The sequence below is a fragment of the Purpureocillium takamizusanense genome, chromosome 4 (genome assembly GCF_022605165.1).
Source record: "Purpureocillium takamizusanense chromosome 4, complete sequence".
Classification (NCBI taxonomy): Eukaryota; Fungi; Ascomycota; class Sordariomycetes; order Hypocreales; family Ophiocordycipitaceae; genus Purpureocillium; species Purpureocillium takamizusanense.
The window spans coordinates 3,067,473-3,094,299 of NC_063071.1; the positions used below are offsets into that span (position 1 = coordinate 3,067,473).

Here is a 26,827-nt window from a genome sequence, read left to right on the forward strand (position 1 = left end):
TATGACGGACGACGGCGCGCCGCAGCTGGTCTACCACCCGGGCGACCTGAGGCGGGAGCGGCTGGGCCTGACGCCAGCCGACTGGGCCTTCATCACGACGCAGGCGGACGCGATCATGCACGTCGGCGCCGAGGTGTCCCACACCAAGACCTACTCCACGCTGAGATCCGTCAACGTGGCCTCCACTGCCGAGTTGGCAAGGCTGTGTCTCGACGCGCAGCTATCGCAGGGACGCCGCCGGCCCGTCCCCTTCCACTTCGTGTCCACTGGCGAGATCTCTATGCTGGGCGACGGCGGCGAGCAGGGGGCGCTGTACGAGGAGTCTGTCCGGTCCGCCCGGGTCGTGCCGGACCAGGACGACGCAGTCGCCAAGGGTTACGCTGCCACCAAGTGGGTGTGCGAGAGGATGCTCGAGAACCTCGCGGAGGAGAAAGCCAGCTGCCAACAAGGCGACGATGCCGGTGCCGCCGGCCCACTCCGCGTCTGGATCCACCGACCCTCGAGCATCACAACGCCGCAGGACGAGTCGGCCATGGGGCCCGACGCGCCGATCCTCCCCAGGGTGCTGTTCTACTCGCGCCTGCTGCGGGCTGTCCCCAGCGAGATGGAGGTCGGCGGGCGCATCGGGGGCTCTCTGGACTTTATACCGCTAGACACGGCGGCGGGCGACATTGTCGACGTCGTCATGGCTAGCTGCGACGAAGCAGCCGGCGGGAAGGAGAGCGCTCCTGCGGTGACCATGGGGTGCGTCAGGAGCGAAGGGGGAGGTGTCACGTACGTACACCACAGCGGCGGCACCGTCCTGGAGCTGGCAACGTTAAGGGAGTTTCTCGAGGCAGAGGCGGAGCAGTCGGAGGGCGCCAGGGAGGAGGGGCAGAAGAAGGCGCGCTTCCAGGCTGTGCCGTTGTCGAAGTGGACGGACAGGGCTGAGGCACTGGGGTTACACCCGCTGCTTGCGGGCTTGTTCCGGGGCGTGGAGTAGCAGAAGAAGTCGTTAGTCTTCCCTAGGTTCCCTAAGGGTTCTAGATAGCTTATTAAATAAGAGCTAAATATATAGTATTACTTTACTAAAAAAAATTCCCTTATAGGGAATGACTCCCGTTCCCAATCGCTTAGAAGCAATAAAACTCAGATCCTAAGCCGGGCCGGTTCTAAGTGAGTAAGACTAAGAGAACGTCAGGGAAAGGCTTATGCCTAGGAGTTGCCGTAACCTCATACGGGGTTCTTTCCGAGGTCTCCTCTCTTCAATACGTATACCCTGGAGATAACGGTTCTCGGAAATTCCGGAGCTGGAGATAAGGTCCGGAGATAACTACATACAGCAAGGTCTTGAATTTAATTGCCCACTTCCAGATGGATATAATGAAGCAGGGCGATTTCGTCCGTAACGCCATGTTACTGACTGTGCTTAAATCTAAATGCTGAGGCTACTGACCTTCCCATCTCAGCCCGTCCCAATGCCTCAGATTCTCGCCGTTTTCGGCGCTACCGGTGTCCAAGGCAGCTCCGTCATTGACCATGTCCTCAATGATGCTGATCTCTCACAGCAATACAGAGTTCGTGCCATCACACGCGACCCAGACTCGGAAAGAGCGAATCAGCTCAAGGCCAGAGGCGTTGAGATTATGCAAGGGAATGTCTCTGACCGGGAGTCCATGAGAAATGCCCTGGCTGGTGCCCACACTGTCTTTCTTATGACGACCCCTGGTTTTGGTCCCAATGCTATCGATATTGAATTCAACGCTGCCAAAAACGTCGCCGACATGTCAGCCGAAACGGGCGTGCAGTTCATCATCTTCAGCACGCTGCCATCTGTGGCCGAGATCTCGCACGGCAAATACACAAAACTCACCATGTTCGACGCGAAGGCCAAAGCCGAAAGCTACATCCGCAAGCTTCCTATCAACAGCGCATTTTACTCGCCTGGCTCATTCATGGAAAATTGGATTACGTTTGCCGCCCCGAAAAGGGAGTCCGAGGGAAGCAGTACCTTCATCATGGCGCAGCATACTTCTCCCAACACCACGATCCCGCTTATTGACGCGGCCGAGGATACCGGCAAGTTCATTGTCTCCATCCTCTCAAACCCGGAAAAGTATAGGGGAAAAACACTCAGCGGAGCGGAGAGGCTGTATAGCCTTGACGACATCGCGGGTGCAATAGGCAAGGCGTCAAACAAGGACGTCATTTACAAACAGATATCGGTCGATGAATTCCTGCAGAGCGGGCAATTTGGGGCCGAGACGATCGTGGAGCTATTAAGCTACTTTGAAGAATTTGGGTACTATGGCGACGATACGCAGGGCCTAGTGGCGTCGGCAGCCGACAACACGAGGGGCAAGTTGACGACGCTTGACGAGTTTCTGGAAAAGCGTTCTCCTAGACTGCGCTGATATACGGGTACGGTCATGGAGGATGCCGAAGTACTCTATGGTGCGATCCTCCTTCACGGGAGAGTCGCATTTCATCAGCATGGGCCGGTTCAATAAGAACCCCATACCGATGGACGTGGACCTTAGAGGTCGGGTCGGCGTGTTGGTACACTACAGCCAGGTCTTGGCGATCAACGGCGCATTCCATTCATGGGACATCAGAGGGGGCTGGATCACGGAGATACAGAAAGACCTCAATCTGTAGACATCAAGTGGGTTAACAACAAGAACGGAACCAAGCCGCCGGAGGAGTCGGCAGATAGATCAGAGCTGCATTGCGGCGGGGATTCATCTTTGTATGCGTGGGACTTATACAAAAGCAAACAGACGCATACAACGCCAAATTAGCAATCTTGCAAGCATTCCACGAGTCATTTGACTAAGCCGCAAAACAGTTCACGTCTGGGATTGAGCATAGCTTCACGGAGCAGTTCGCTAACAGGGTCCTTGAATTCTGGCGCCAGTCGCTCTCTATCTTGCCACCGACGCCGGCGCCGACATATGAGTAACTGGCGACCGGGCAGAAGGGCCTCTATGAATGGGGCAACAACAAAACCCTTGATTGTCAACTAAGAGACTATATAGGTTGGCATCCATACGTGGCTCTCTGCAGCCCGCCTGCCGCCCAGAGTTCTGGAGCTGGGTCTTTTGACTCGAATATAGAAATACCTCGTCTGGCTGGCACATGCGTGGGCATGAGACATGACGGCCCGTTGCTGCCAAATGCAACATCCCGAAGCCAAGGTCGAGCTTAAATGAACATAGCCGCAATTAAGCCAAACACGGCATAAGACCCGACCGTGACGGTATCCGCACCTGCCTTGACGACAACCGGTGGAGTTGCGGTTGGCTTCGGGGGCTGCTTGGAAGATGGAGGGGCCTGTTGGTCTTGCTTGGAGCTGGGCGGAGACTGCGTTTGCTTGGGGCTGGCCGGTGGCTGTGACTTCTTGGTGTTGATAGGAGGAATTCCAGTCTTAGTCACCGTGCAAGGGCAGTTAGTGATAGTCAATGTAGTCGGCTTGGTCACCGTATAGGTCATATTGCCCACGGGGATGATAGTAGGACTCTGGCTAGCTGGTTAGCTAACGGCCCGATAATATCTCTTTCGGCAATGACCCACGGGGCAGTATGTTGTATATGCCGTGGAGATGACTGTGGTGTAAATGGCCTTGCTTTTGCTCGGACGTGGATGGTGTGTCGAGAGATTGCTGCTAGATGGCGTCCGGCTGCTGCTTGTCGAGGCTGAATACTTCTTAGTCTTGACAGGAGGAATTCCGGTCTTAACCACCGTGCAAGGGCAGTTGCTGATAGTCAACGTGGTCGGCTTGGTAACCGTATAGGTTATGTTGCCCACGGGGATGACAGTAGGACTCTGGCTAACTGGTTAGCTAACGATCCGATAACATCTCTTCATCGGCAATAACGTACGGGGCAGTATGTTGTATATGCCGTGGAAATAACGGTAGTGTAAATCCTAGACTCGATTTCGCTAGGGTGTGCATAGTCTGTGGAGCGGCTGCTACTGAGTACTGTTCGGCGACTGCTGGGCAACGTCGAAACGTAGGACGTATGACGGCTGGCTCTAGGACTGGTACTGTTACGAGCGGCTGAAGCACAGGGTAAAATGGCCGCAGCGTACACGAGGAGAGATCCGAATTTCATATTGACGACGTCTTGTCTTGCGGACAGGTGAGGAGCGAGCGAAAAAGGCCGACTAATACAACATAGCCGTTTATGTAACCAGATTAGTATACGATGGTAGTCGCAAAGCTGGGAGCGACCGGCGTACCCCTTTATAAAATTTTCTCAGTCGATTAACAGTCGTCGTATGTGCACTCTGGATGAGACAGGGTAGCCTAGTATTTTGCCAACATCCACGAAATGACACGTTAATACGAGGTAGTACACTGTAGTTTGTGAACACGAATAAACCCCCGCTCTCGTCGGGTAGATGGATATTGCTTGATTCATTAGAGGAAACGAGGTTGGCTGCCAAGGCTACTTCACCGTATGCTACAATGAGCATATCTCCATGGGGCGCAGTGGTGGATCAGTGGGCCCAGAGGAAGTCTGAACTTTATCTCTCCTTTGATAGTACGGTAGTACCACCGAAGAGGTAGGAGTAGGACATGGACTTGCTGATCCCTGGCCTCTCCATGACTCTACAAAGAAGGCGACTGTCACGTTTGTGGCTGTAGCTTCTGCGGTCAATAACCTGCTAGAGCTTCTAAAATTACCTTTCTGGTGGAGGTTCGGCGGCAACCACCTAGCCATCCAGGATTGTCCGGAAAATGAAGTGCAGGCTTGGTAATAAGAGACGACGTTCGAATTTGGCCTTAGTGCTTTACGAGGCGTGGCGTCAGGCTCTCGTGTCTGGTGTAGGGAGGGAGCTAGTATACCTTATAACCGCTCTACGTGGGCCAGGAATCACTGGCATGCTCGTATGCGCGGTTGCTGAGCCCGAGGTCATCGTCCCCTGACACTTTCACGAGCCCCTCCCACCACTGTGCGCTGTTGCGGTAACATCCGTTGTTACGTATGGGAAGGTATGCCGCCTCCCCATGGTGGCCCCGCCAACGACGGCTATGCCTGGAATGGCCTGATATGGGTAGTGGAATCGATGCAGGGGAAACGACACGATCGAACCAAATTGGGCGCTGCAAGGGCTAATAAAGAATGGCCGGCTCGTGAGGTGCTCGCCACGAAAGATGCGGCGTGTGTGGGTCCGCTCACGAAAGAAGGGAAAGGCAGGATACACTAGCTCGAAGTAAAGCTCGACGAGGTCGACCAGCGTCGTCTGTGGTGCGATGGTAGGTGCCTCCCGAATGTTCCCATGCCGACATTGTTGGAAGCCAACAGCGAGGCGATCGCCGTAGTTGAGGATATCAACGGACCCAGGAAAGTTAAGCACCGAAGCAGGCGGCGTAGCACCGTTTTGTTTCTTGCTAGGACCAAGTTGGCGATACGAACAAGGTAAGCCCAAGAACCCGCAGCGGGCGCAATGTGTCCCGCCTCGCGATGGTACACAGCGCATATGCAGCTGAAGACATGTCTTGCAACTTTTTGTAGCGCGCCTCCTGGTAATTGTGGTCGGGCGACCTTATTGTGCGCCCAAGACATTGCCTGTCCTGCTGCAACGAGGCTCGGAAGAGTGCATGATCGCGAGGTCGCCCTAAGGATCCCGTACTCTCGAGTGAGTTCACAAGACACTCTACGACAGTGTTTATCCACGACGCTGCGTTGAGTGTCGGAACGCTTCAAACCGAGCAGCCGGAGCGCCCCTTATTTGTCTGTATTCCGGCCCCCCTTATTACAGGACAACTGGTTGTAGCCCACCGTTCGCGGCAAGCATACCAGGATACATCCGGGAAATTTTATGAACGTCGCATTTCTCGATAATTTGTTCGACTTGCACATCGCGCAAGCGTCCGATCTCCACACAGGAAACACGCCGAGCGAGAACTATAGTTATGACCGAGCGCTTGAGTGCCGCCGAGGAGCGCTCAGGGTCCAGGATGGGGCTCACGCCGGGCTGCTGCGGCACAAAGTCGGACGTCAGGGCAGGCAGCGAAGAAGCGCCGACGGCGCCCATGAGAGACTTTCAGGTTCCCTTTCAGGCCGGGTGCTGGGCAGCGCACCCTGCCTAGCGCTGCCACAAGCACGCGAGGGACGAAAGGACGCGCGCGAAGTCCCACTGCAGCGAGGCAGGCTGCAACCTTCGTCACATGTCAGCCCGCAACGGTGTGCGTCTATGTCTGCGCATCACCAGCTTCCAGAGCGACCAACAAGTTCTGATTAAATCAGTGGACATGCAAAAGATCCTCACACATCCAAAGAGAGCCAGAGTGGATCGGGCACCGCCGTTGAGACACCCATCCGGCCTCCGAAGGCCTGGTCCCTGACTGTCTGGCGGGTACAGAGCCCGCAACTATCTGTCGACAAGCCAATAATGTCCACAAGCATCAAGAGCGACGTGCCTCGCTTGACGATTCGGCTCGGCCCTTCATTGTGGCCAGGAACGCGCCATGGCGCAACTCCTGTATACTGCGAACCACGCTCCGCCACCCCAAGCTCCAAACTTCATGCCTGAGAGTGAGCATGGCACCGAATGCCCCTCCGTGCCCTGGGCTTTGGCCTGCACGCTGGGAAGCTCGCGAGGTGCGAACCACGCCAGCACCATTGCCGACCCCAACTCCGTGCTGCAGCTTTACAGCCTTCAGCGTCAAAAGGGGTTGGATCCTGCCGGTTGGCATCGGCAGAGACATCCGCGACGGGCACCTTCTGGAGCGTCCCGGCCGCCTCTCCTCTCCCCCGGGGCAGAGTGGGGGGGGGGGGGGGGGTACATGTAACGTAGCGGGAGTGACATGGCAGCCGCGGGATCAAATGGTCCCTGAACCACTCTACGACGCCCATCAGGTACTGTAGTGCTGAGCGCCGGACCATGGCCGAAAACCATTTTGCGCTCTGCACGCGCACTGTTATTGGGTACCGACACGCTGGAACGCCAAATGACCCCAGTTAGTACTTCGTAGGATCGGGGGCCTACGTGCGACTTTGTGCTTCAGCACTCGCCACCATCCGCCAGCCCTCGTGACTGACACTATAAATTTCTGTCGACGGTGAGAACGGATGTAGTTGGAATAAGGTCACCTTACTACGTATGCCCCAATGACGGATCTCCCAATACTAGCTCAGATCGGTGCGATCTGGTGGAACTTGACCAGAGCGCGCGGCCATGAGCAATTGGCCAGATCCTTCACTGGACCAGTGGCGTTGTGCAGATACTGGAGGGGGGGGCGTCTGGACACCAAGGACCAGCGGGGCGCATGCCTAGTGGTGTGGTTGGAGTAGTTACGCTGGGAAGAACATCGTCACTCACATGGCCCACGTCGTTGGTCGACGTTCCTAGGCTTGGTCGTCGCACCTACCCTCCAATGGCTGCTTGTGAAGCTCCGCCACCTCGAGGCACCGCTCAACAAAGTCGAAGACCCAACGGACTGCATTGAATCGACGTCGACCCGCTGTTGTCTTCATTCTCCCACCTGCATGGGTACAGGGTGAGTGGGCGAGGGTCGAGCGGCCAATTGTCTATTCGTCGTCCTCTTGGGGCAGCTTGGTACAACAAGAATTTCTACGAGAAGGTTACGTGCCCCGATTCTCGCTTTTGTAAGCTCGTCGACTGAGGCAGCACTCCGTGGCCACAATATTTGCTATGATGACGATGAATTGAGACCTACTTCGTGCATGTCACCCATAAATATGTGTGTAATACAAAGCCGCAGCCCGCCTTGTGGCCTTGACAGTCACAATTCGTGGTTACACATGTCCAGTCTCTGTGCGCATCCGACTACCAGCCAGAATATCCTGATCGCTGCCATCCCGACTCTTGAACTTTTGCATGACATCTTCATCACATCGTGCATTAGGAAGTCTCACCCCTACCGGGTGGTTTCGAACAGGACCACGCCAAACCTCTGCGGCTGCCTCCTCTGTCGACAAGTCTGACAGGTAATATCCGACCGTCCGTCCCTGCGTGTTGTCCGGGATGTACGACGAGCCCTTCTTGGTTGAAGGGAAGACTCGGGGTAGGAGCCGCGTTAGCGGCTGCTTGAGAACGAGGAGACAAGCTGTGACAATGCCGAGGTTGGCTTCCGTGAGGGTCCAGATACCGCGGTCGATAAAGTTATATGTCAGGTCCTGTTGGTTTTTGATGGAGTTTTGCACAGATGTCGTCCGGAGAATCGAGGTAACCGTAACACTGGTGCTTGGTATCAGCTATTGGGATTGAACTGGACGGGCTGGCCAAGGAAATTTATCGGTTCCGCGTCCTTGGCGATGGGCTAGACTCACAAACCACCGAGCAGGAACATACAGCATAGCATGACCTTGCTCTTGGTAGACAGTTGCAACCGCAGAATACTCGGAATTGGCAACGCCATCACCATGACGTCCGTCAGTATATTCATGACCGCGTAGGCAACCCAAAATTTGCCCGAGTCGATGCAGCTGGCTGTGACGCTCTTGTCCCATGCGCCTGCGATCGGGACGCATTGCCATATTGTGGCGCCGATGCCGCCGATGCTCCCGGCGGAGACTATGCCGATGACGACCTACGCTGATACCCGGAAGCCGCGCGATATAAAGATACGAAGGTACAGCAGGACTGCTGAGATTTTGTTCAGCCACACTGTGACCTTGTAGGGAGTCTGCGCAATGAAAAACAATTGCAGTGCCCTGCGAAGTTCCGATTTAGTCAGGTCAGACTTGTGCATGCCGTAGCCTTGTTCAACGGCCAATTGTATCGACACCGACAGGGCAATCGAGAAACACTGTCCAAGGGGCAATTGCGGGTCAGCGCGACAAGTCCACTTCGATTGCTTACCACAGAAGGCAAACTTACAAGAGACAGAACGATGGAAGCATCATCCCAGCCAAGCTTACTCAACCATAGCCGGGCCGCACAGCGTGAAATCACCATCATCCCCGCGACAATAATGGCAACAAGTGACGTGATGTACAGCTTCCAGCCGTTGTTGTCCACCCCGTCCGTGGGGAAGCCCATACCGCGAGGACCCATTTCTTTGTTTGCACAGTCCCAAACAGCATTGAAACGCATAAAAGACGTTGAGCGCAAACCCCGTTCGCACGAGCTAAAGCTTGGCGCAGGTACGTCGATTCTAGTCATTTTTGTATCCGGGCCGCCATCCGGAATACTCTACGCCACCCCCGGAGGTCCCTCGATGAATAAGTACAGGGACCAGACCGATATCACATTTCGGTCTTTGGCGGAAAGGACCGAGCAGCCTGGCAGTAACCTCTGGGAGTCGAACTCGTGGTTTGGCCAATGCCAGAACCCGTCACACAACACAGTCCGCACCTCCAACTTATTCAAAACGAAGTACTGTAATGTAATTAGCCGAACCAGTGACCGTCATGGTCGGCCTCTCACAACCCGGTCGGGAGCAAGCATCGTCGTATCAGTAAAGGCCCGCCTCACTGCGCAAGGGCTCCAATTAGTAGTGCGGGTTGCCTCATTAGCCCCGCCACTCTGGGCATAGCGGCATGTCTGTCCCGTTCCTCATTTCCGCGTGGGGTAACTACAGGGCAACGGCCCTGGCGCTCGCTCTCCGCTGGAAGGAGAAAACTCCCTGGCTGGCTTTCCGCGCGTGTCCATTGCGCCCGTTTCAAACTCCTCTGGATGAGGCACTCGGGGTGCGAACGTAGTACTGTACAGTCTTCTATTTCGCGAGAATAGTACACTCAAAGTTGTACAGCATCATATCCAGCCATGCAGTCACTGCGGCAGCTAGCAACCGCAGTATGTGCTGCTCTCCTGCTGTCCGCAGCGAGCACAGCCGAAACGCAAAGGGACCATCCGTCGCACTTCTTGACAGTCAGTACGACGAATGGTCCAATTACGGGCCATTGGGCTCCCGGCTCGTGTCCCAAAGTCGTGGAATACCTGGGCATTCCGTATGCCAAACCACCAGTTGGCGCATTACGCTTCGCAGCACCGCAGCGATTCGTCAGCGACACCGAGTATGAGGCAGCTGCGTTTGGAAACGACTGCCCATTGTCGCCATCTCCACCCGTCGACTACCCCGGGCTCACAGCACAGGCGCCCCGGATCATCGCGTCCTTTGCTTCTGGACTTGGTTCGCGCCAGGGTGAGGACTGTCTGACGCTAAATATTTGGTCTCAGCCAACGGGTCGCTCCGTTAGGCATGGCAAGCCGGTGCTGGTTTTCTTCTATGGCGGCCGTAAGTAAATTTGGACACTTCGTCCTCCTTGAGTGACTGAATTGCCTGTGTGTCGACCAATACTTTCCATATACACAGGTTTCACGATTGGCAATACGAACAGCCCATTCTACAACGGCAAGTACTTCGCCGCTGCGCAAGATGTAATTGTCGTCACAGTCAACTACCGTATCAACATCTTTGGTTTCCCTGGCGGACCAGACGAGGAGACACAAAATCTCGGCCTCCGTGACCAACGCACCGCAGTGGAATGGGTTCGCGACAACATCCGCAATTTCGGTGGCAATCCAAGCAAGATCACTATCGCGGGACAGTCTTCAGGTGGAGCTTCCGTCGACTATTGGACGTACGCGTACGAGAAGGATCCTATAGTTAACGGCATCATTGCTTCATCCGGCAACGCATTCAGCTTCCCTGTCAACGCGAAAAACGTGACTGAAAAGAATTGGGCGACGGTCGTCCACGCAGTTGGCTGTAACTCAGCCGCTAATGTCATGGCGTGCATGCGCGAGGTCGATTGGGAGGATATCAAGGACGCCGCGGCGGCAGTCAAACCCGGTACGAGCAGTAGTGTGTTGCGCTCAATTCCGCCCTTTTATCCGACCCCAGACAACGCCATTGTGTTCACGGACTACGTCAACCGCACAAGACAGGGCCGATTCGCCAAGGTGCCTACCTTTGCCGGCAATAACAATAACGAGGCGGGGTACTATCGGATCCCGGCGTACGCGAAGGGCATCGTGCCAACGGAGAAACAGGTGGAGCAGTTCCATCTGGAGTCGTTCACATGCCCAGTAACCTACCAGGCCGAAAATCGCATAGAGCATAACGTGCCAAGTTGGATATGGCGCTACTCTGGCGACTGGAACAACACGCGACTCTATGCTACAAGCGGCGCATATCACGGTAGTGATCTGCACATGATCTTTGGGGCATCAGCGGATGTAAGCGGTCTGCCGGCGACTACAGAGCAGAGGAAGCTCACTACGGTTATGCAGAAGGCCTGGTTCGAGTTTAGCAACGACCCATGGCATGGTTTAAGCGACAAAGTGGGCTGGCCGCAATTTAACCCGCGTCGAAAGTCGCTCGTAGTGCTGGGTAAAGATGATAGCTCCATGCCTATATTTGTAAAGCCGTCCGAGTTTGACGCGCCATGCTCAACAATTTCTTTAGGTTTTATCGGGGAGTAGTACTATTTGCATAGATAGAAAAGTCTAGCCGTATAGGCTATCTCCAGTGGGTCCACAGTCGGTTCGTATAGCTAGGAGGCGAAAACACATAACCTCCGATGCTTTCGTGGGTTAAATAGTGCGACTAAGGGTTATCTTCCATACCGATTTTAATACGGGCAGTACATACGGCTTGTTATAATGAAAGCCATATAGTATAGACCAAGGTCCGATTTTCCGTATAAGATAATGTCCGCCGCATACGTATTTAAGTCGCGGCACCTAATCCGCGTTCGAGATATATATATTCGAGAGAACACCGAAATAATTCCCGTCCGGGATGCGCATAGTTAGGCCGTGTAGGTCTGCCGAGACGATACACTTATCGTCTTTCTAACTCGCAGCCTCACCGCCGTGCCATTTAACGGTACCGCTATTACTAACTTTTTCGTTAAGTATTGGGAGACATTGGCTCCTAGAGCCGGATTGTGTGCCGGTAGAGGATGTGCAATCACTGTCTTTGAAGTATCCAATTTTCAAAGCCAAGCTTGGCTATGAAATGTTGTTTTCAGGATCGGGCTATAAGGGATTATAGATAGCTTCGGTCGTTAGATGGAGTTCTCTACTACAGTTTGAGCTCGGCCGGCCGCTAGCTGAGTTTCACTCCTGGTAGCTCTAGGCTTTACTCTACTGAGCTCGTTTAATGATTAGATGCGCAGTTCTATTGCGATAGTTAGTAGCAAATCTAATGCCTATATACGCTGTTTGTTCTCGCATCGCCGTAAAGTCCACACCATCCCGAAGAATTGAAATGCTCACTCTGGGGGACCTCTCAGGATGCACCGTGAACGAATTCCGATTGCCGATTTCTCAAGCTGGCCGCCAGTATCCGAACTAGAAATTGTTTATTCATCACACCCTTTGACCTTCACTCATAATATACACGCCGTACTTGCTGAGAAGCTTCGTCAGAACGGGATTTGCGCCTCTGGCTAAGGAGTTCCTCGTCCGATCTAGGCATATAAGCTCTCATTAGTACATAGAGGCCGCATCGCCTCCTGAGATTGATGCCTAGATAGCCATTTCTGAATTTGGCTGCTACACTATGATTCTAGGCCTTGTTCCGGCATGATTGTTTCTTATTTGTTAAGGGAGACATGAAGTTGTCTTAAAATGCTTACGTCTTCGTATCAGTAGAGTTGGCACATTAAGCTCCTATCAAGTGCCACTGCAATCCAATCTGTGCATATGCCGACTCGTAAGACTGGCAACCAGCTTATGAAGGCAGGAGCCTACGCGCCATGAATGCGGTAGGCCGGGGTCACGGCCGCCATGAGAGTCGGAAGGGAGGCGACACAATCATAATGCAGAGAGCTATGATAGCCAGATGTGAGGTCGCCCGTCGCCCGTTTCATCTACTTGCTTATAAGGCTAGGTGTGTAATCGTATCACAGCTATCATAGAGCGAGTTTCACGCCACGGCTTACATATCTGATAGACTTAGACTACTAAAGTCTATATGTGCTGATATGGAGGCATTCCCAGGTCGCAGAATAGTCCGAGATAACGACTATCGTTAGAAAATAGTTACTTTATAATCTTTAACCATAGCCAGAAGTAATGGGAGCGCCAGTGCGCTTTTATGACATTAGTAAATGCCATATATAAAGAAATCGAACGTGTCATAATACATTCGTAAACGGACGTGCAAATTTTCTTAGCCTGGGTTATAGGGGCCGCCTAGTAACCCTAGCGAACAGCCGCGATATATACTGACGTAACCTATTTAATTAAGATATATGATAACTTACGATAATTCTTTAGCAGGAGCTATGACTCGATACTAAATGCGCTATATATATATAGCATCATTACATTATTTAAGCGACGAGGGTTTAAGTAAAGTGCCGATACCATAGATACTAAGATAAGGTTAGGATTTAAGGCTCGATAAGAATCATAACGTATAGTCCGGGCTCTAGACTATTTACTTTTTAAGGCGGTCATTACTTTATCTCGTTAAGTAAGATACTATATCATTATCAATGCCCGGTCGTAATAGGCCTCGATACTTTAGATACCTAGGTCCTTTAGCTCTCGAGTTATATATCACTCTTGAAACTTATAAAGCACTCATTCTCTACTTTGTCGACAAACTTCTGTTCCATCGCAAAATTCTACTCGCTAGCATACTACAAGAAACATCGAACTCCGCGAAGACCCGCTCCAGCAACTATGAACGGCCGTTTGATCGCACTGCTATTGGCATTTGGGGAAGCGGTCCTCGCTGACGGCAACGGCTTGGTTTCCGGCGTAAGTAGATATCAATCCGGAGACTGATGAGAGTACTAACGCGCAGGACGAACTAAAGAAATGCAAAACGGAGGATTCGTGCTATGGAAAGTGCGAGGTCGCTTACCCTGCCTTCGATGGCGTGACCATGAGGGAACTCGACTGCGCCGACTATTCCCCAGTAAGTGCACCTAATTCAACCGCGTATCGCACTCATCGCTAAGGGTTGCGCGATATAGTGCACGGCAACGGGCAACTATTGCATGTGGGACCTGAGGGAGTCGGGCGACGATGCGGTTCTATGCAGCTGATGTGACGTCCAGCAGTACGGCCGCTATCTAGTCTGGTCTTCGCTGCGACTAGACGCTGCTCGATGACGCATTTTGTAACTTGAGGAAGGAGGTCACCCGGGGAACGCAGTTTGTTATTTTTTTACAGGCTAAAATTCAAGTACTTCGCCTCGTATGTGTTTTATTTTGAGAACTATTATTCACTCACACGTATATCCCTATTCACCGACGCCGCGCATAGTATACAAGCTGCCCCCTGCCGCAGCCCGCGATGGCTTTGATTGCTACTGCAGCCCAGCGGTCGCGATGATCGCTGTGGGATTTGCGCCTGAATTGCGGATAGTAGGTGCATAGTTGTGTACCTTCGTCCTGTATAACTGGCGTCACGAGGAGTGGCGCATGATTTTGCATGGTCGGACTGTAATGGCAAGATCTGGTGGCTGCCTCTGCCGCTTCGACGATAACGTCTCGCAATTCTTGCCAGTTGGGATCATTGCCGCCATAGAATCTGCTGTAACTCGTCCGGGCAGTGACCTGCGGGCGATCATCCCTCGCAGCCGCTCTTCAAACACCCTTGATGCCATCTTCCGCATCCATTCGTAGCACGGACGGCGTGGCATCGCGCTACCTCGAAGCCACTGGATTGGCGTATAGGAGTTTGAGGTTTTACAGGTTGCTAAATCTATGAATAGAAAAGGCATTGAGTAGCTCCGTAAGTAATACTATATGCATAAATGGATGGGTGCCCAAGTTCACTCCTGCGCTATAAAATGAGTGTGCTTGCTCTTCCCTGCCACATGTTGAGCAAGCTGATGTAGAGTCATATTGCCCAAGACGGCAAAGACCTCTACTTCTGCACAAAGCTCCCACAAAAACCAATTTTTCAAGTCAATAGCCACGAGTGAGTCAACGCCGTAGGAATGAACAGGCTTTCCTACGTCGATGTCGTCCTCAGAAATACCCAGCACCTGGGCCAGCTTCGCGACGAACCAGGCACTCACCAAGGCCGCGGCCGCGTCTTGGTTTTCTGCTGCGGCTAGGAGTGACGCGCGGTCAATGACTGCAGCCTGATCTTCTTGCCTTGTTGGCACTGTGTCCTCTATCTGGCCCATTTGAAAAAGGTGCCGAAACATGGGGCGGTGAATCGCGTGGTGCAAATCAACGCCCTTGGCCAGCACTGCGTCGGGCATCTCGATCCCCACGAGGACTTGGGCGTCGGATGGGTCCAGTATTGGGACGCTAGGATCGCAGTAATAGTCCAACAGGGCGAGCAGTTCATCTTGGTGGATGTCCATCAGGTGTCCGATTCGCCGCATTGCCGCGAGCAGGCTTGCATTCTCAGCGACGATGCCCTCAGCTACCATCAGTCCAAGGTCGAGAGACACTGCCTTTTGGCCTTTGCTGAGCCGGTGCTGCGCCAGGGCGTCCTTGAATGTGTTTCCGGCCCCGTAGTTGGCCTGAGCCCGACCCCCGACGATGCCGTTGAGTGAAGACAGCAAAACGAAGAAGTCCAGATCGTCGGGGAGGGCTGCGTGAAGATTCCATGACCCCGTTACCTTGGCTCCTGTACTGATAGTCCAGTCTTCGTAGGTCATGTTTGGAAAGAGGTTATCTCTCAGCACCACTGCTGCTTGAATGCAGCCTCGAATGGGTGGCATGTTCAAATCCTGCAGGTTGCGGAGGACGCTTTGGAGATCGCTGAGGCAGCCAATGTCGACACATGGCGCTTCCACGCGGACACCCTGGGCGTTAAGCTGACTGACCAGAGCCTCTGCCGCTGCAGTTTTCACACCGGAGCGAGAAAGGAGAACGAGGTTTTTGGCTCCGCGACAGGCCATCCATCTTGCAATGCTTCTGCCGAGTCCGCCTAAGCCCCCAGCGATGACATATGTCGCATTATCAGCGAACTTGCACCGTGGTCTCGTTTTGACATTTGCCTAGAGAGAGTCAAGGTCAGTACTATACATAACAACAAGACATGGGGCTTCTGCGCATTTCCTACCCTCACGATGCTGTCTGAGTCAAGGACCATGACCGTCTTGCCTGCCGCACCAGGGCTGTCGGCTTGTCGGAATGCTTCGTCCGGTTCATTGGCAGCAAAGATGTACAGGGGCGACGGTGCATAGAGCTCGTCATCAAATGCCCGCCTCATGGCCTGTTGAAATGCAGCATAAGCCAACCGTGGCTTTCGTCGAAGCAGGTCAACCATGTCCACGGATAGCCGTGATAGGTTAGTTGGGGTTTCTTGGTTATTGCTGCGAGGCAAAATCGCTGGCGAAGATCGAGTTCGCTCCATGGAAATGTCAACAAGTCGGCCAAATGGCGCAAGGCAGTTCGCAAAGTTGGCATCGTCTCCTCCCTTTGTCAAAGGCCCGATCACCACGTCGACACCCGAGCCTCTCGTAACCTGGGCCACCCTTCTCGATAAACATGAACCTCCAGAAAGCGACAATATGGCCTTGTGCCCAATATTCAGGTTATTGCATAAGAGTTCCCGTTCTATTGAGGAGGCAGCCGTGACGTACACTTCAGCACCTAGTTTCTTCGCGAGTTGGAGTGTTGCTTGACCTGTAGCAGTTGCAGCCTCATGGACGAGAACTGACTCGCCTTCCTGGATCCGGGCGACATTGACAAGGGCATGATAGGCGGTCCAAGTTGCGCTCGCGATTGATGCTGCCTCGATGAAGGACAAGTTCGATGGTATCGCTGATACGGCCATGGCTTTGACTCGCATAATCGAGGAGGCCGCTGACGGAGTTATGAGGCAGACGCGGTCCCCCGGCTTGAAACCAGAGGTGGCCCCATCCGAATGCACGATGCCTGCGCACTCAATGGCCAAGCTTTGTTTGTTTGCCTCGCTCGTTCCTGTGACGGATCGCTCCTCACTGAGCCCAATGGCTTTGACGTTGACCACGACTTCATCCTCTTCCAAAGTCAAGCCATCGTGAAGCCGCAGCTCATCACACTCAACCCACTCCAGCGTGTCGGCATGACCAGGAGTTGTCATGCCAAGTGTAAGAGCAGCATCGATAGACCCGATTTTCAATTCTCTCCTGGTACGTGGTTGGACTGCATCCGAGACGACTGTGTCCATGGTGGCGTGTCCGAGGACGCGGCTGATTTGAACACAGCCATTTGACGTGATGTACTTTGTTTCCAAATCTTCGACGGAACTCTTCCCAATTCGATTCGCAAGGTCGCAAACAAGCTCGGAAATTTGAACCGGGTTTCTATCCCAACCATCGAGAGATTGGGTGACAAACTTGCGAGTCGAGTCTTCCGACATCAACACTCGACCCAAGCCGTCTGCCAGACCATGGCGCGGCTCTGTCCCTTCCAATGCAGGATTTCTGCAGAGCCAAAGAATGCTCTTCTCTCTCAGAAGGATCGATTGCAGCTCGACATAATCTCTTTCAGATATGCCGTCAAGGAAAACCTCATCCACTTCGAGTAGACAAATAACGATGCTGTGGTCAGCTTCTGGTTGCATCCTTAGGTGCTGCGCAAGCGTCAAAGTGTTGCATGACTTGAATTTCTTGCCAGAACCTCTTTGAACAAGTTCGGAAATCGTCTTTTGGACCTCCGAACGCTCGTCCACGACCAAATGAAGCTGCTGCATGACGCACATTGAGGCCCTGTCAAGGTCAACGGCTGTGGAGACAATAATGCTGCTGTATCTTGTCTCAATCAGTTCTTGCCCCGGAATCTCCAGGTCGACACCGGTAAACCCCGTTCCCTTCAGTCTATGGTCCCATTGCTCGACAGACAAACATGGGCTATGCTCAGATCGGGCTTCGTGGTCCAGGGGGCTCCACCAACCCTTGAGCAACCCAAAGGCAAATGCAATGATGGCCTCTGGTAAAGTCGTCTCGAATAGCAGTAGCTTTCCGCCAGGTTTGAGAAGCTTTCGAATGTTGCCCAAGGATTGGTCCAAGTAATCCGTGGCGTGCAGGACATGCGAAGCGACGACAAGGTCATAGGTTCCCGTCTCAAAGGATTGGGTCGCCGGATCCTTGGAGATGTCGCAGACCTTGAAGTTCATTTTTGCAGAATAATCCTGGAACTTGAGGCGTGCCTGACTAAAAAACGAAGGGGAGATGTCGGTATAATCGTATTGCCTCCATTGCTTCACTCCGCCGCTGCTCATCTTCTCCAACAGGCGTAGGGTCTGCCCACCTGTCCCGGCACCGACCTCAAGGATCTTCATGGAGGGGTTTTTGAAGGAAAGCAAGTCCACGTAAACCGAGGTGGGATGGGCATGATGGTCGTTTGCCAGCATCTGTTCGTAATATCGATCCGCCAGGGAGTCGTGGTAGATGAGCTGAAGTGCGTCGACTTCGCCGCGGAGAATTTTGATGAGGTTACGCCCGATGGTCATGAAGAAACGCCCGCCGATACCCTGACTCTCTACTTGAAGAACAAGTTGGTGCCGAGCATCGGCATCACCGAGGAGCCTATTCACGGAATCCAAGTCGACCAGGATGCGCCCGCTCCGAAGCAGTCGGTGCTGGGACCTCATCCAGCCTACAAATGCCTGCAGATGCCGCTCAAGTGCGAGGGCCGGAGACTGCTTGTCAATAAATTCCACAGCTTCTTCAATAAAAGCCATAATGGTAAGTACCATGGACTTGTACGTCTCAACTGCATCTTCATCTTGCGCTGGTCTGTCGCGCGTGCACTGGAGTGTTATTTGCTCGCGACTCAGTAAATCGATGTCACTCTTCCAGGACAACTGAGTGCATAGGGTCCGTGGTTTCAGCTGCTGCTGGTGTTTAGTTTCGTTACTAGAATTGATGAATGTGGTCTCGAGTCCATCGAGGTAGATGACTGGCGTATCGGCGTCACTTGCGACGCCGACAATGCTTGCGGAAGCTTCCCGACGACCGCGGAGCGTACTCTGACTTTGGACGGATATCGTGCCATCTCGCAACTCTTGACAGTCGCAGTCTACCCATATCCCATTGACGTAGGTTGGAACCATGGTGGGCAGGCCATTGCATAGCTTGGACAGCGCTGGCACAACCAATTGTGTGAGGCCATCTATCGCTGCCGGGTGGACGCCGTAGAGGTCCTTGGATGATGTTTTGGCCTGATTTAACTGCCAGGTCCCAGTCAGAAGATTGGCAATGGCCTCGCCTTGGCATCCCAGTCGCATACGCTCCAAGTTGCAGAATGCTGGACCGTAACGAACTTCGGTCTCCCCAGGCATGCTGTAGGGATCTGACTCTGCATCTGAGCAGGCCCCAGGGATACGGTTCAACCAGTTCTGAGAGCTCCAAGGCCCAAGCCAGGCAACGCAGTTGCAATCGTCGGCATCGACCACAGCTCGGATGAAACCACGACAGCATTCCAGGTAGCTCCCGTTGTCGAGGGCGAATATGCGGAACTGCGACCATGGGGCCGCATCTTTATCCGAGCGCTGTTGTGTGGTAGACAGAGTTAACTGCGTTTCGATCTGATTGAGCCCCTGGCTGAAGCGTATCGGACGTAGGAAGGCAACGTCTTTGAGGTGAGCCCCGCGAAGTGACGGCTCGCCATTGGCACTGGTGAGCTGTTTGAGACTCTCAATGGCCATGACCACATATCCAGCAGCGGGAAACACAATCTCCCCGGCAATCGTGTGGTCGTGCAACCATGGCAATTCCTCCAACCGCATCACATTGCGCCACTGTGCCACCTGCGGGTTCCAGTCGAGGCTGCGCACTCCGAGTAAGTCGTGGCGCGCCACTTCCGGGAATCTAAGGTTGGAACTTAGTCTACTCTCTAGCCAGTACTTGTTCTGGTGATTGAAGGGGTAACGCGGCATGTTTCGAGGTGCAAGCCTCGGCGTGTCCTTGTCCTGTCCATTAACTCGAAGAATATCCACAGCACACCCGGCGCAGCACAGAACGCCCACCGCGGAGAGCAGTGCCACGGACGAGTCTTGGCCTCGCACAAGACACTTGATATATGTTGGCTTTGTTTGACCCGTGAAGGCCTCCGCGTTTTCGCGAATGGGACCCTGGAGCGCGCTGTGAGGCCCGATCTCCATGACATGAGTGATTCTGAGGTCGCGCGTTTTGGCCTTGCCGAGTTGTTTGCGGGGCGTCCTGTTCGCATATGCCATTAGGGTGCCAAAGGCTGCCTCAAAGTTGACGGGCGACACCAAGTTTCGCACCCAGTATCCCGCAGCAGTGAGTGTTTGGGGCGTCACTAAGTCCCCTGTAACAGATGAGATCATAGGTACGGGATCTGTCTCGACGCCGCTGTGCAAATCTCCAATCAAGGTAGCGTATGTCTCGGCAATCGCTTCCATGAATTCTGAGTGGTAAGCGATAGGTACACGAAGCCTTTTGGCAAAGACGCCATCGGCCCACAGCCATTGCTCCAGCGTGTCGAGTCCAGAAGCAACTCCCGTCAAAGTAACGCTCTTTGGGCTGTTTACGCAGCCGATGGCCACATGTGTTGAACCATGTTCGCTCTGGAGCCGGTCGAGATACGGACGGATATGATCCCTGGAGAGCCCGACCGCCGTCATTGCCAGACTGCGATTCCACTTTGATGCTAGACCAGAGGAAAGAACCCCGCGATGGTACGCCACCTTGATAGCAGAGGAACGCGACAAGGCGCCGGCAGCATAGGCTGCTGCAATCTCACCGGACGAGTGGCCCAGAACCACTGAGGGCCGGACCCCGAAGCTGGCAAGCAGGTCCAGCAGAGCGATTTGGAGACAGGTTGTGGCCGGTTGGCTCAGTTCGGCTCTGTCTATTGGGGTCAGATCATTCGTACCGTCGATGACCTCGGTAAGGGACCAGGAGCAGCCAAGCTTTCTGAGATAGGCGTCGGACTTGTCGATACTTTGTCGAAATTCCGGAAAGTCGAGAAGTGTACGCCCCATGCCAAGGTAGTGGGCTCCTTGCCCGGTGAACACAAAGCCGACGCGTGCGTCATTTACTGCCCTGACAGGAGGGGCTATGGGACTAGCAGACTGTCCCTGGCTGAGCAGCATCCTGTCAGAGTCTGCAACAGCAAAGCTCCTCCAGGGGAACTGGCTTCTTCGGGCCGCCAAGGTGTAGGCTAGATCATTGAGCTTGGATGAATCGATCTTCCCGAGGAAACTTTTGTAGGCGTTCGACAGCCGGTGTGCCCCATCCTGATCAGGGCAAGACCAGATGAGTAGCTTTGTGCGAGGCACTTCCTCTTCGGGAGTGTGATAGCCATTGAGCAGGGTGCCCAAGCTCGTTGATGGTCCAATCGAGAGGCTGACACCATCATTGAATCGAGGCGTGGCTCGCGAACGATGAAAGCCGTGAAGGCCTCTCAGTTTCATGAAGTGATATGCATCATCGAGGATTGCTACAGCGTTTGTACCGCCGAATCCGAAAGAGTTAATCTTGATATTGTTAGCACATCAAACGATTGACTCTTGGAGGACTTTGATATACTGACGCATGCTCGCCGGACGACACATGGCGGCCACGGCACGGCTTCTTTTGGGAACTAGAAGGCGTCAGCGCTGTTGTTTGTCATGACTTATGTTGAGGAGAAGGAAAGTCTCACCCGCAGGCGCAGTTTGTCTGCGTTTATTCGATCGTTGAGCAATTGGAACCCCGCGATCGGAGGGATGACACCGTTCTCTAGGACAAGAATGGTCTTGATAACGCCTGCCAGCCCGCTGCATCCTCCAAGGTGGCCTATGTTTGCCTTGACAGAGCCGATATACAGCGGGCTCAGAACGCTGCGATGTGCCGAGAACGCAGTTCCGATGGCTTGTGCCTCGATAGGGTCACCAACTGGAGTTCCAGTGCCATGGGCCTCAAAGAACTGCGTTGGTGCCATGTCGACGCGAGCCGACTCGTACGTCTTCTCAATGAGGCGAATTTGAGACTCCATGCTGGGCTGGGTGATTCCAGGTGTCCTTCCATCCTGGTTTGAGCCTGTATTTCGAATGACGGCACGGATGGTGTCCCCGTCTCGCAGTGCGTCTGTCAATCGCTTGATGACCAGAACGGCTGTGCCCTCGCCGCGTGCGTAGCCATTGCCTCGCTCATCGAAGATCCAGCACCTACTGTCTGTGGACAAAAAATTGAAGTCGGACATGAGTTTCATGAAGTTGGGATGATATACCAGATTGGCGCCACCAACCAGCGCCTGCGATGGTCTCAACATCATATCAACTCATCATGCGGAAATGTGACCTACCATGGACGCGTTCCTTGCTCGCAGGTCTTGACACGCGAGGTGAAGAGCAACCAGGCTGCTTGAGCAGGCCGAGTCGAGGTTCATAGACGTTCCTTTGAAGTCAAAGAACCAGCTTAACCGGTTGGCCAACATGGATGGCGCAACACCCATGGCGCCATGCCTCTGCTCCGCTTGGTGGTCTTGTTGCATGATATTGAGGTAATCGTTGGTGAAACATCCGGTGTATACCGCAGTGTCGGTGCCAGAGCACTGGTTGATGGGTATTCCTGCATCTTCCAGCGCATGATACGCCGTCTCTAGCATTCGTCTGTGTTGAGGATCCATACATGCTGCTTCAGCAGCGGTGATGGAGAAGAATGGCGCGTCAAATGCTGCTAGGTCTTCTTTGACAAAATGACCGCTACGGACTGGAAACTTGAGTGTGGCGTTTAGAATCAGGCACAATTTCTTCCAAAGAGCCAATTACTCACCGAGCTTGGTCTATCCTTGTCTGGGTGATAGAAGGCATCGATGTTTAATCGACTACCCGGAAATTCTGTGCTGGCCGACCTTCCTTCACATAGCATCTGCCAGAAAGCATCCTCCGTTGTCGCCTCTTGAGGGAACTCAAATGCGAGACCAACGATGGCGACGGACTCAATATCGCCATCCTGGTAGGTCTCAGACTGATTCACCTTCATTTTTGAACCAATGGCGGCCCTCTCGCAGGGAAAGTCGGGTCTCCCGATTACATGTGCGGTGTGATGCGATTACAGTGTGGATATGAATCTCACAGGTTGACCGCTTGCAGCCTGGAGCACGACATTTAAATTGGTTCAAAAGATTGGGTATGAGTTATCTTGAAATGATACCACAAGCACGGGGTTGATACGAAGATGCCATGAAGGACTCAGTTGTCTTCCAGGGGAAATACTGGGGCCCAACTGGGAATTTCCGGCGTCTTGACTTCATATTGATGACTCGGAACAAGATATCCGCTGGGGGCCAACCTTTACCGTTATGAGCCGAAACATGTACCGGGTCCAGAAATAGCAATGCATGACAACGAAACGACCAACCTATCATGCACGGCATCAGCCTTGTTATTAGGCAGCCTTGCTGCGATCCATCGTCGCACGCTTGCCCTGTGGTTTGAACGGCAAGTAAGCCAATCTCGTTTCGCTAGCAGCTTTGCCTTTTCCGTGAAACGACGGGGGATGGCGCGACACCACAGGCCGACAGTGCCTGATCAGACATCGACACCATACTGGTCAGCCACCAACATTCCAGGCGTCGACGGGCGCTTCTGCAGCACAATGAGATGTCAAGAGCTTGGCGGATCTGACGGTCAACTTGGCGCGGTTGGAAATGACCTGCATCTCCTGTCATCAGCGAGCCGACCTGCTTCTTCAAGTGTGGGGGCGGGGTCACTTGATACGCCCTCCGCGTTCATGCTGTAACCATGTTCTGCAACTCTGCGCAGCTACCAACAAGGCGGCCTGTTGTCGAGTCTCCTGTGGCTCCGTCCAGTCCCGCTGTCTGATGACTGCTGGTCCTCGATTCCTCGCCTCCGAGTACAACCAGGCAACGAACACGCACTTGTGCAACAGTCTGGTCGCTGCTGCGTCATGCATGCTTCAATGTGGCCCCAACAGCGGCTTGGAGCAACGCAGGCAGGGGTGAGGTCACCATGAGAGGCTCACAAGAGTCAGGAGCCAAGGCCAATACAACATAAATCAGCCGGAGCAGCAGCAATTTACGTTCAACAAACACGAAGCGGACAATGAGGATTGCGATGCATCCCAAAATGCCTCCCCAGCAAGGCAAACTCAAGGTTCTATGCTTACACGGAATTGGAACCAACAGTGATGTAACCCCCCACCCAACATTCAACACAGGGGTTGCTGTCCTCTGTTCAATTTTTGGAGGAGCATTGGGTTTTATAAAAGCTGTGACTGACAGGGGACCTGCAGATTCTCGAGAGCCAGACGTGTAAGCCGTCCATACCACACATTTGCTTGTGCAAGACATCCAAGTGGAGGTTCGGCTTACAAGGGGTCATTCATTCTAAAGCAGCTTTGCGTTATCTACTCGGCGAGGGCTACGAGTTCGACTTCATCGAAGGGGCATACCCATGGCCGCCAGCACCGGGCATCAAGGAAGCATTTGGGGGCCATCAACCGTGTTTCTCTTACATGGACGGCACGGCGTCGAGTGCTCTTAGCGCCGTTAACGACCTTGCCAGCTATGTTGGCGAACACGGCCCATTCGATATGGTCATTGGTTTCTCGCTCGGCGCGGCGCTCGCCGCCACGATGCTTCTTCGGCCCGGCCAACTGGGGCAGGCCCCCGTCAAGAGCCTCGTCTTCCTCTCGGGCACGCTGCCCGCCGACTGGCAAGAGCTTCAAGGTGGCACAACGCGCTTCATGCAGGCCATAGATGTCAAGACTGTCATCCAGATCCCCAGCGTGCATGCTTGGGACGACGGAGATGTTGAGCACCCAGGCGAAGCCGAGCAGTTGCTACTCATGTGTGGGAAGAAAAGCCGTCGGGTCGTCAGGCACAGCGCCGGGCATGGCATTCCGAGTCGGGGCAGCGAGGTGGCAGCCATCGCATCGGCCATCAAGGACATGGTCGCAGAGCTGGCCTAAACTTGGCAAGTGTAGGGACAACATACAGTGATTAGCCGAAACTCAAGTTGCGTCATGATGTGGTGAGTGTCTGGGTGGCAGAAAGGTACCCCTGGCCTGGCCCTGACACAATCATCTGCCGATTCCGCCCTCTCCTCCGTGCTGACTGGACTCTAGGGGGTGATGGATTGAAGCAGTTATTCCGCTTGCTCCACATTCCGCTGTTAGCACCACAACTATTGCGGCCAGGCATGCATGTTAGCTGCCGCGTGTGTTTAGTTTTGGATGCAGCGGAGGAGCTGCAGGCCCCGACCCTCGATTTGTACAGTTCCGTAAATCGCAATCTATACCTGACAGTAAATGTGGCCTGGCGAAGTTATTGATTGCTGATTTTGTATTACTTCAACAAGTATCATTTAGCACCTCGTACATACAGTTGGTCTCGCACAAGCATTCGGGGTGGGGCCTATCGGATCACTTCGTAGCCTCTCTCAACGCGAATCGGACCCAGCGGAACGGTATCGTCAGAGCTTCCCACGCTGGAGGCCTGCACCCTGGACGTAGTACCTCTCGTGTGCTTGTGGTGTGGTGTCTAGGTTGAGGTACTTGTTTCTCTCGCTCTCAGGGGACCCAGGAGCGTGCGCCACAGATGCTTGGCTTTTGCTCTCGGACCGGCTGTCCCTGCGCGTCTTCACCTTGAACAGGCTGTAGACGGCTGGGAGGCAGGCACAGATGATGGACCCATTCATCTCCACGCAGGTCCAGATGCCGGGAATAGTGAACTGGTCTGATAGATGTGTTAAGCCCCGTGTTGAATGGGAGCACCGCACAATTTTGCTGTTGTGAGACAGACTTACACGTAATATCAGAAACATCGATCCTCGCCATGTAGATGACTCGAATAGTTGTCGCGATGCAGACACTGCACGCTGTCAATACGTGGTGGCAAAAGGATGCATGAAGATATAGGACACTGGAATGGAATCCAGGCAGACAGGGCAGGAGAGGGTGACTTACAATCCGCCTAGCAAAAACACGAACGAAACACCAAGCTTCCGCTGCCTCGACAGTTGAAGTTTCCACACCCTGGACTGCGGTATTGCCAGAACGACCATGTCGAGAACAAGGTTCACTATTCCGATGGTCACCCAGAATGCCTTGTTGTTGATGGTCGTCGAGGTGATGGAGAGGTTCCACTGGCCCTCGACCGGCGAGTTGGCGAAGATGAGGCCGCCCATGGCTGCGACGCAGTTTGCGATGACGACCAGGCCGACAGCCTTCATGAAACGTTTAACCGTATTGTCGATGGAAAATATTCGGTGATAAAAGCACAGGATAGAAAGCTTGGACAGCATGATGCCCAGGTTGTATATGACGTTGTTGGTGAGACAAATCTGGACAACTAGCTCAGCAGGCGGTCGCGGCGGTCGCGGCGGTCGCGTTCTAGAATGAGGACTTGCCTTGATGTATGTCTCCAACTGGGTCTGGGTATAAGTAGTAATGTGATAGCCGGCACCGCCTACGGTCGCAACAAGAACGGTGGTTATCAAAACGCCGACGGCGAAGAAGAGCGAGCCGAAAATGAACCAGTCGTCCCACCACAAATGGTCAATCAGACGCCTCTGGAGGACGCGAAGAAAGACGCATATTGCGGAGAGGGACGTAAACACCGCTGCCGTAGCAAGAAAGGCCACATAGCCGTCGCTGATTCTATCAGGGTGGAGCACGGGCGGCGCTGGCGAGTCTATGATTGCTCATTCGAAGCGGGAACCGTGCGGCCGTTGAAGGGCGTCGACGAAGATTGTTGTGAGACTGGGAGAAACTCGCGGCTTGGATGGGCAACAAATCGAAGAAGAGAGCGGTCGCAAGGAGAGACCTCCACCAATAACAACGTGAACCGCGGTTTTCACCAGCGCTTAGAGCATAGTTGAGGCCGTTTGGCACGGCTGCTTAGGGTTAGGGTTAGGGTTAGGGTTAGGGTTAGGGTTAGGGTTAGGGTTAGGGTTAGGGTTAGGGTTAGGGTTAGGGTTAGGGTTAGGGTTAGGGTTAGGGTTAGGGTTAGGGTTAGGGTTAGGGTTAGGGTTAGGGTTAGGG

General features: G+C 53.7%; 9 protein-coding genes across 10 annotated transcripts; 4 read left to right on the plus strand and 5 right to left on the minus strand.

The window, feature by feature from the left end:
• Nucleotide 1: 1 nt before the first annotated feature.
• Nucleotides 2-982, plus strand: JDV02_005584 (putative secondary metabolism biosynthetic enzyme; the record flags this gene model as incomplete). The annotated part of the gene is given in 2 exon segments (XM_047986896.1): nucleotides 2-774; nucleotides 790-982. The coding sequence occupies 2 exon segments, from the start codon at nucleotides 2-4 to the stop codon at nucleotides 980-982; spliced, it is 966 nt and encodes a 321-aa protein (XP_047842880.1).
• A 432-nt stretch (nucleotides 983-1,414) lies between these two features.
• On the plus strand, nucleotides 1,415-2,782 carry JDV02_005585 (uncharacterized protein). The gene has a single exon (XM_047986897.1). The coding sequence runs from the start codon at nucleotides 1,419-1,421 to the stop codon at nucleotides 2,391-2,393; it is 975 nt and encodes a 324-aa protein (XP_047842881.1). The 5' UTR covers nucleotides 1,415-1,418; the 3' UTR covers nucleotides 2,394-2,782.
• JDV02_005586 (uncharacterized protein) lies at nucleotides 2,716-4,786 on the minus strand. Of its 2 annotated transcripts, XM_047986899.1 has the most exons (5): nucleotides 4,222-4,786; nucleotides 3,861-4,146; nucleotides 3,553-3,804; nucleotides 3,102-3,498; nucleotides 2,716-3,009 (listed from the first exon to the last, which is right to left on the minus strand). In XM_047986899.1, exons 2-4 carry the CDS (start codon nucleotides 4,092-4,094, stop codon nucleotides 3,184-3,186), a joined length of 801 nt encoding a protein of 266 aa, XP_047842883.1. In that variant the 5' UTR covers nucleotides 4,095-4,146; nucleotides 4,222-4,786; the 3' UTR covers nucleotides 2,716-3,009; nucleotides 3,102-3,183. The 2 variants fall into 2 exon arrangements, with proteins under 2 accessions (XP_047842883.1, XP_047842882.1); XM_047986898.1 differs by having other exon boundaries at nucleotides 2,716-3,804.
• A 2,836-nt stretch (nucleotides 4,787-7,622) lies between these two features.
• Nucleotides 7,623-8,681, minus strand: JDV02_005587 (uncharacterized protein). Its single transcript, XM_047986900.1, has 2 exons — nucleotides 8,283-8,681; nucleotides 7,623-8,190 (listed from the first exon to the last, which is right to left on the minus strand). The coding sequence occupies exons 1-2, from the start codon at nucleotides 8,396-8,398 to the stop codon at nucleotides 7,749-7,751; spliced, it is 558 nt and encodes a 185-aa protein (XP_047842884.1). The 5' UTR covers nucleotides 8,399-8,681; the 3' UTR covers nucleotides 7,623-7,748.
• On the minus strand, nucleotides 8,543-8,994 carry AYR1_2 (Acylglycerone-phosphate reductase; the record flags this gene model as incomplete). The annotated part of the gene is made up of 2 exons (XM_047986901.1): nucleotides 8,543-8,761; nucleotides 8,833-8,994. The coding sequence occupies 2 exons, from the start codon at nucleotides 8,992-8,994 to the stop codon at nucleotides 8,543-8,545; spliced, it is 381 nt and encodes a 126-aa protein (XP_047842885.1).
• A 624-nt stretch (nucleotides 8,995-9,618) lies between these two features.
• Nucleotides 9,619-11,549, plus strand: JDV02_005589 (uncharacterized protein). Its single transcript, XM_047986902.1, has 2 exons — nucleotides 9,619-10,192; nucleotides 10,271-11,549. Exons 1-2 carry the CDS (start codon nucleotides 9,721-9,723, stop codon nucleotides 11,380-11,382), a joined length of 1,584 nt encoding a protein of 527 aa, XP_047842886.1. The 5' UTR covers nucleotides 9,619-9,720; the 3' UTR covers nucleotides 11,383-11,549.
• Nucleotides 11,550-14,790: 3,241 nt separating this feature from the next.
• On the minus strand, nucleotides 14,791-22,804 carry JDV02_005590 (Type I Iterative PKS; the record flags this gene model as incomplete). The annotated part of the gene is made up of 6 exons (XM_047986903.1): nucleotides 14,791-14,796; nucleotides 14,882-15,880; nucleotides 15,946-21,315; nucleotides 21,483-22,073; nucleotides 22,125-22,538; nucleotides 22,595-22,804. 6 exons carry the CDS (start codon nucleotides 22,802-22,804, stop codon nucleotides 14,791-14,793), a joined length of 7,590 nt encoding a protein of 2,529 aa, XP_047842887.1.
• A 1,572-nt stretch (nucleotides 22,805-24,376) lies between these two features.
• JDV02_005591 (uncharacterized protein) lies at nucleotides 24,377-24,754 on the plus strand (the record flags this gene model as incomplete). The annotated part of the gene is made up of 1 exon (XM_047986904.1): nucleotides 24,377-24,754. The coding sequence occupies one exon, from the start codon at nucleotides 24,377-24,379 to the stop codon at nucleotides 24,752-24,754; it is 378 nt and encodes a 125-aa protein (XP_047842888.1).
• Nucleotides 24,755-25,011: 257 nt separating this feature from the next.
• Nucleotides 25,012-26,685, minus strand: JDV02_005592 (uncharacterized protein). The gene is made up of 4 exons (XM_047986905.1): nucleotides 26,194-26,685; nucleotides 25,751-26,127; nucleotides 25,591-25,655; nucleotides 25,012-25,520 (listed from the first exon to the last, which is right to left on the minus strand). The coding sequence occupies exons 2-4, from the start codon at nucleotides 26,086-26,088 to the stop codon at nucleotides 25,258-25,260; spliced, it is 666 nt and encodes a 221-aa protein (XP_047842889.1). The 5' UTR covers nucleotides 26,089-26,127; nucleotides 26,194-26,685; the 3' UTR covers nucleotides 25,012-25,257.
• Between the last annotated feature and the right edge of the window lie 142 nt (nucleotides 26,686-26,827).

Excerpts from the sequence above, each read along its gene's own strand:
- JDV02_005585 (XM_047986897.1), top strand. The coding sequence starts at position 1,419 with ATGCTGAGGCTACTGACCTTCCCATCTCAGCCCGTCCCAATGCCTCAG.
- JDV02_005586 (XM_047986899.1), bottom strand. The coding sequence starts at position 4,094 with ATGAAATTCGGATCTCTCCTCGTGTACGCTGCGGCCATTTTACCCTGT. Across the intron at positions 3,805-3,860 it reads CATATACAACATACTGCCCC|AGTCCTACTGTCATCCCCGT; the intron begins GTACGTTATTGC and ends CCAGTTAGCCAG. Across the intron at positions 3,499-3,552 it reads CATATACAACATACTGCCCC|AGTCCTACTATCATCCCCGT; the intron begins GTGGGTCATTGC and ends CCAGCTAGCCAG.
- JDV02_005587 (XM_047986900.1), bottom strand. The coding sequence starts at position 8,398 with ATGAATATACTGACGGACGTCATGGTGATGGCGTTGCCAATTCCGAGT. Across the intron at positions 8,191-8,282 it reads ATGTTCCTGCTCGGTGGTTT|TGTTACGGTTACCTCGATTC; the intron begins GTGAGTCTAGCC and ends ACCAAGCACCAG.
- JDV02_005589 (XM_047986902.1), top strand. The coding sequence starts at position 9,721 with ATGCAGTCACTGCGGCAGCTAGCAACCGCAGTATGTGCTGCTCTCCTG. Across the intron at positions 10,193-10,270 it reads GGTTTTCTTCTATGGCGGCC|GTTTCACGATTGGCAATACG; the intron begins GTAAGTAAATTT and ends CCATATACACAG.
- JDV02_005592 (XM_047986905.1), bottom strand. The coding sequence starts at position 26,088 with ATGCTGTCCAAGCTTTCTATCCTGTGCTTTTATCACCGAATATTTTCC. Across the intron at positions 25,656-25,750 it reads GTGTTTTTGCTAGGCGGATT|TGTCTGCATCGCGACAACTA; the intron begins GTAAGTCACCCT and ends GACAGCGTGCAG. Across the intron at positions 25,521-25,590 it reads CGATGTTTCTGATATTACGT|ACCAGTTCACTATTCCCGGC; the intron begins GTAAGTCTGTCT and ends CACATCTATCAG.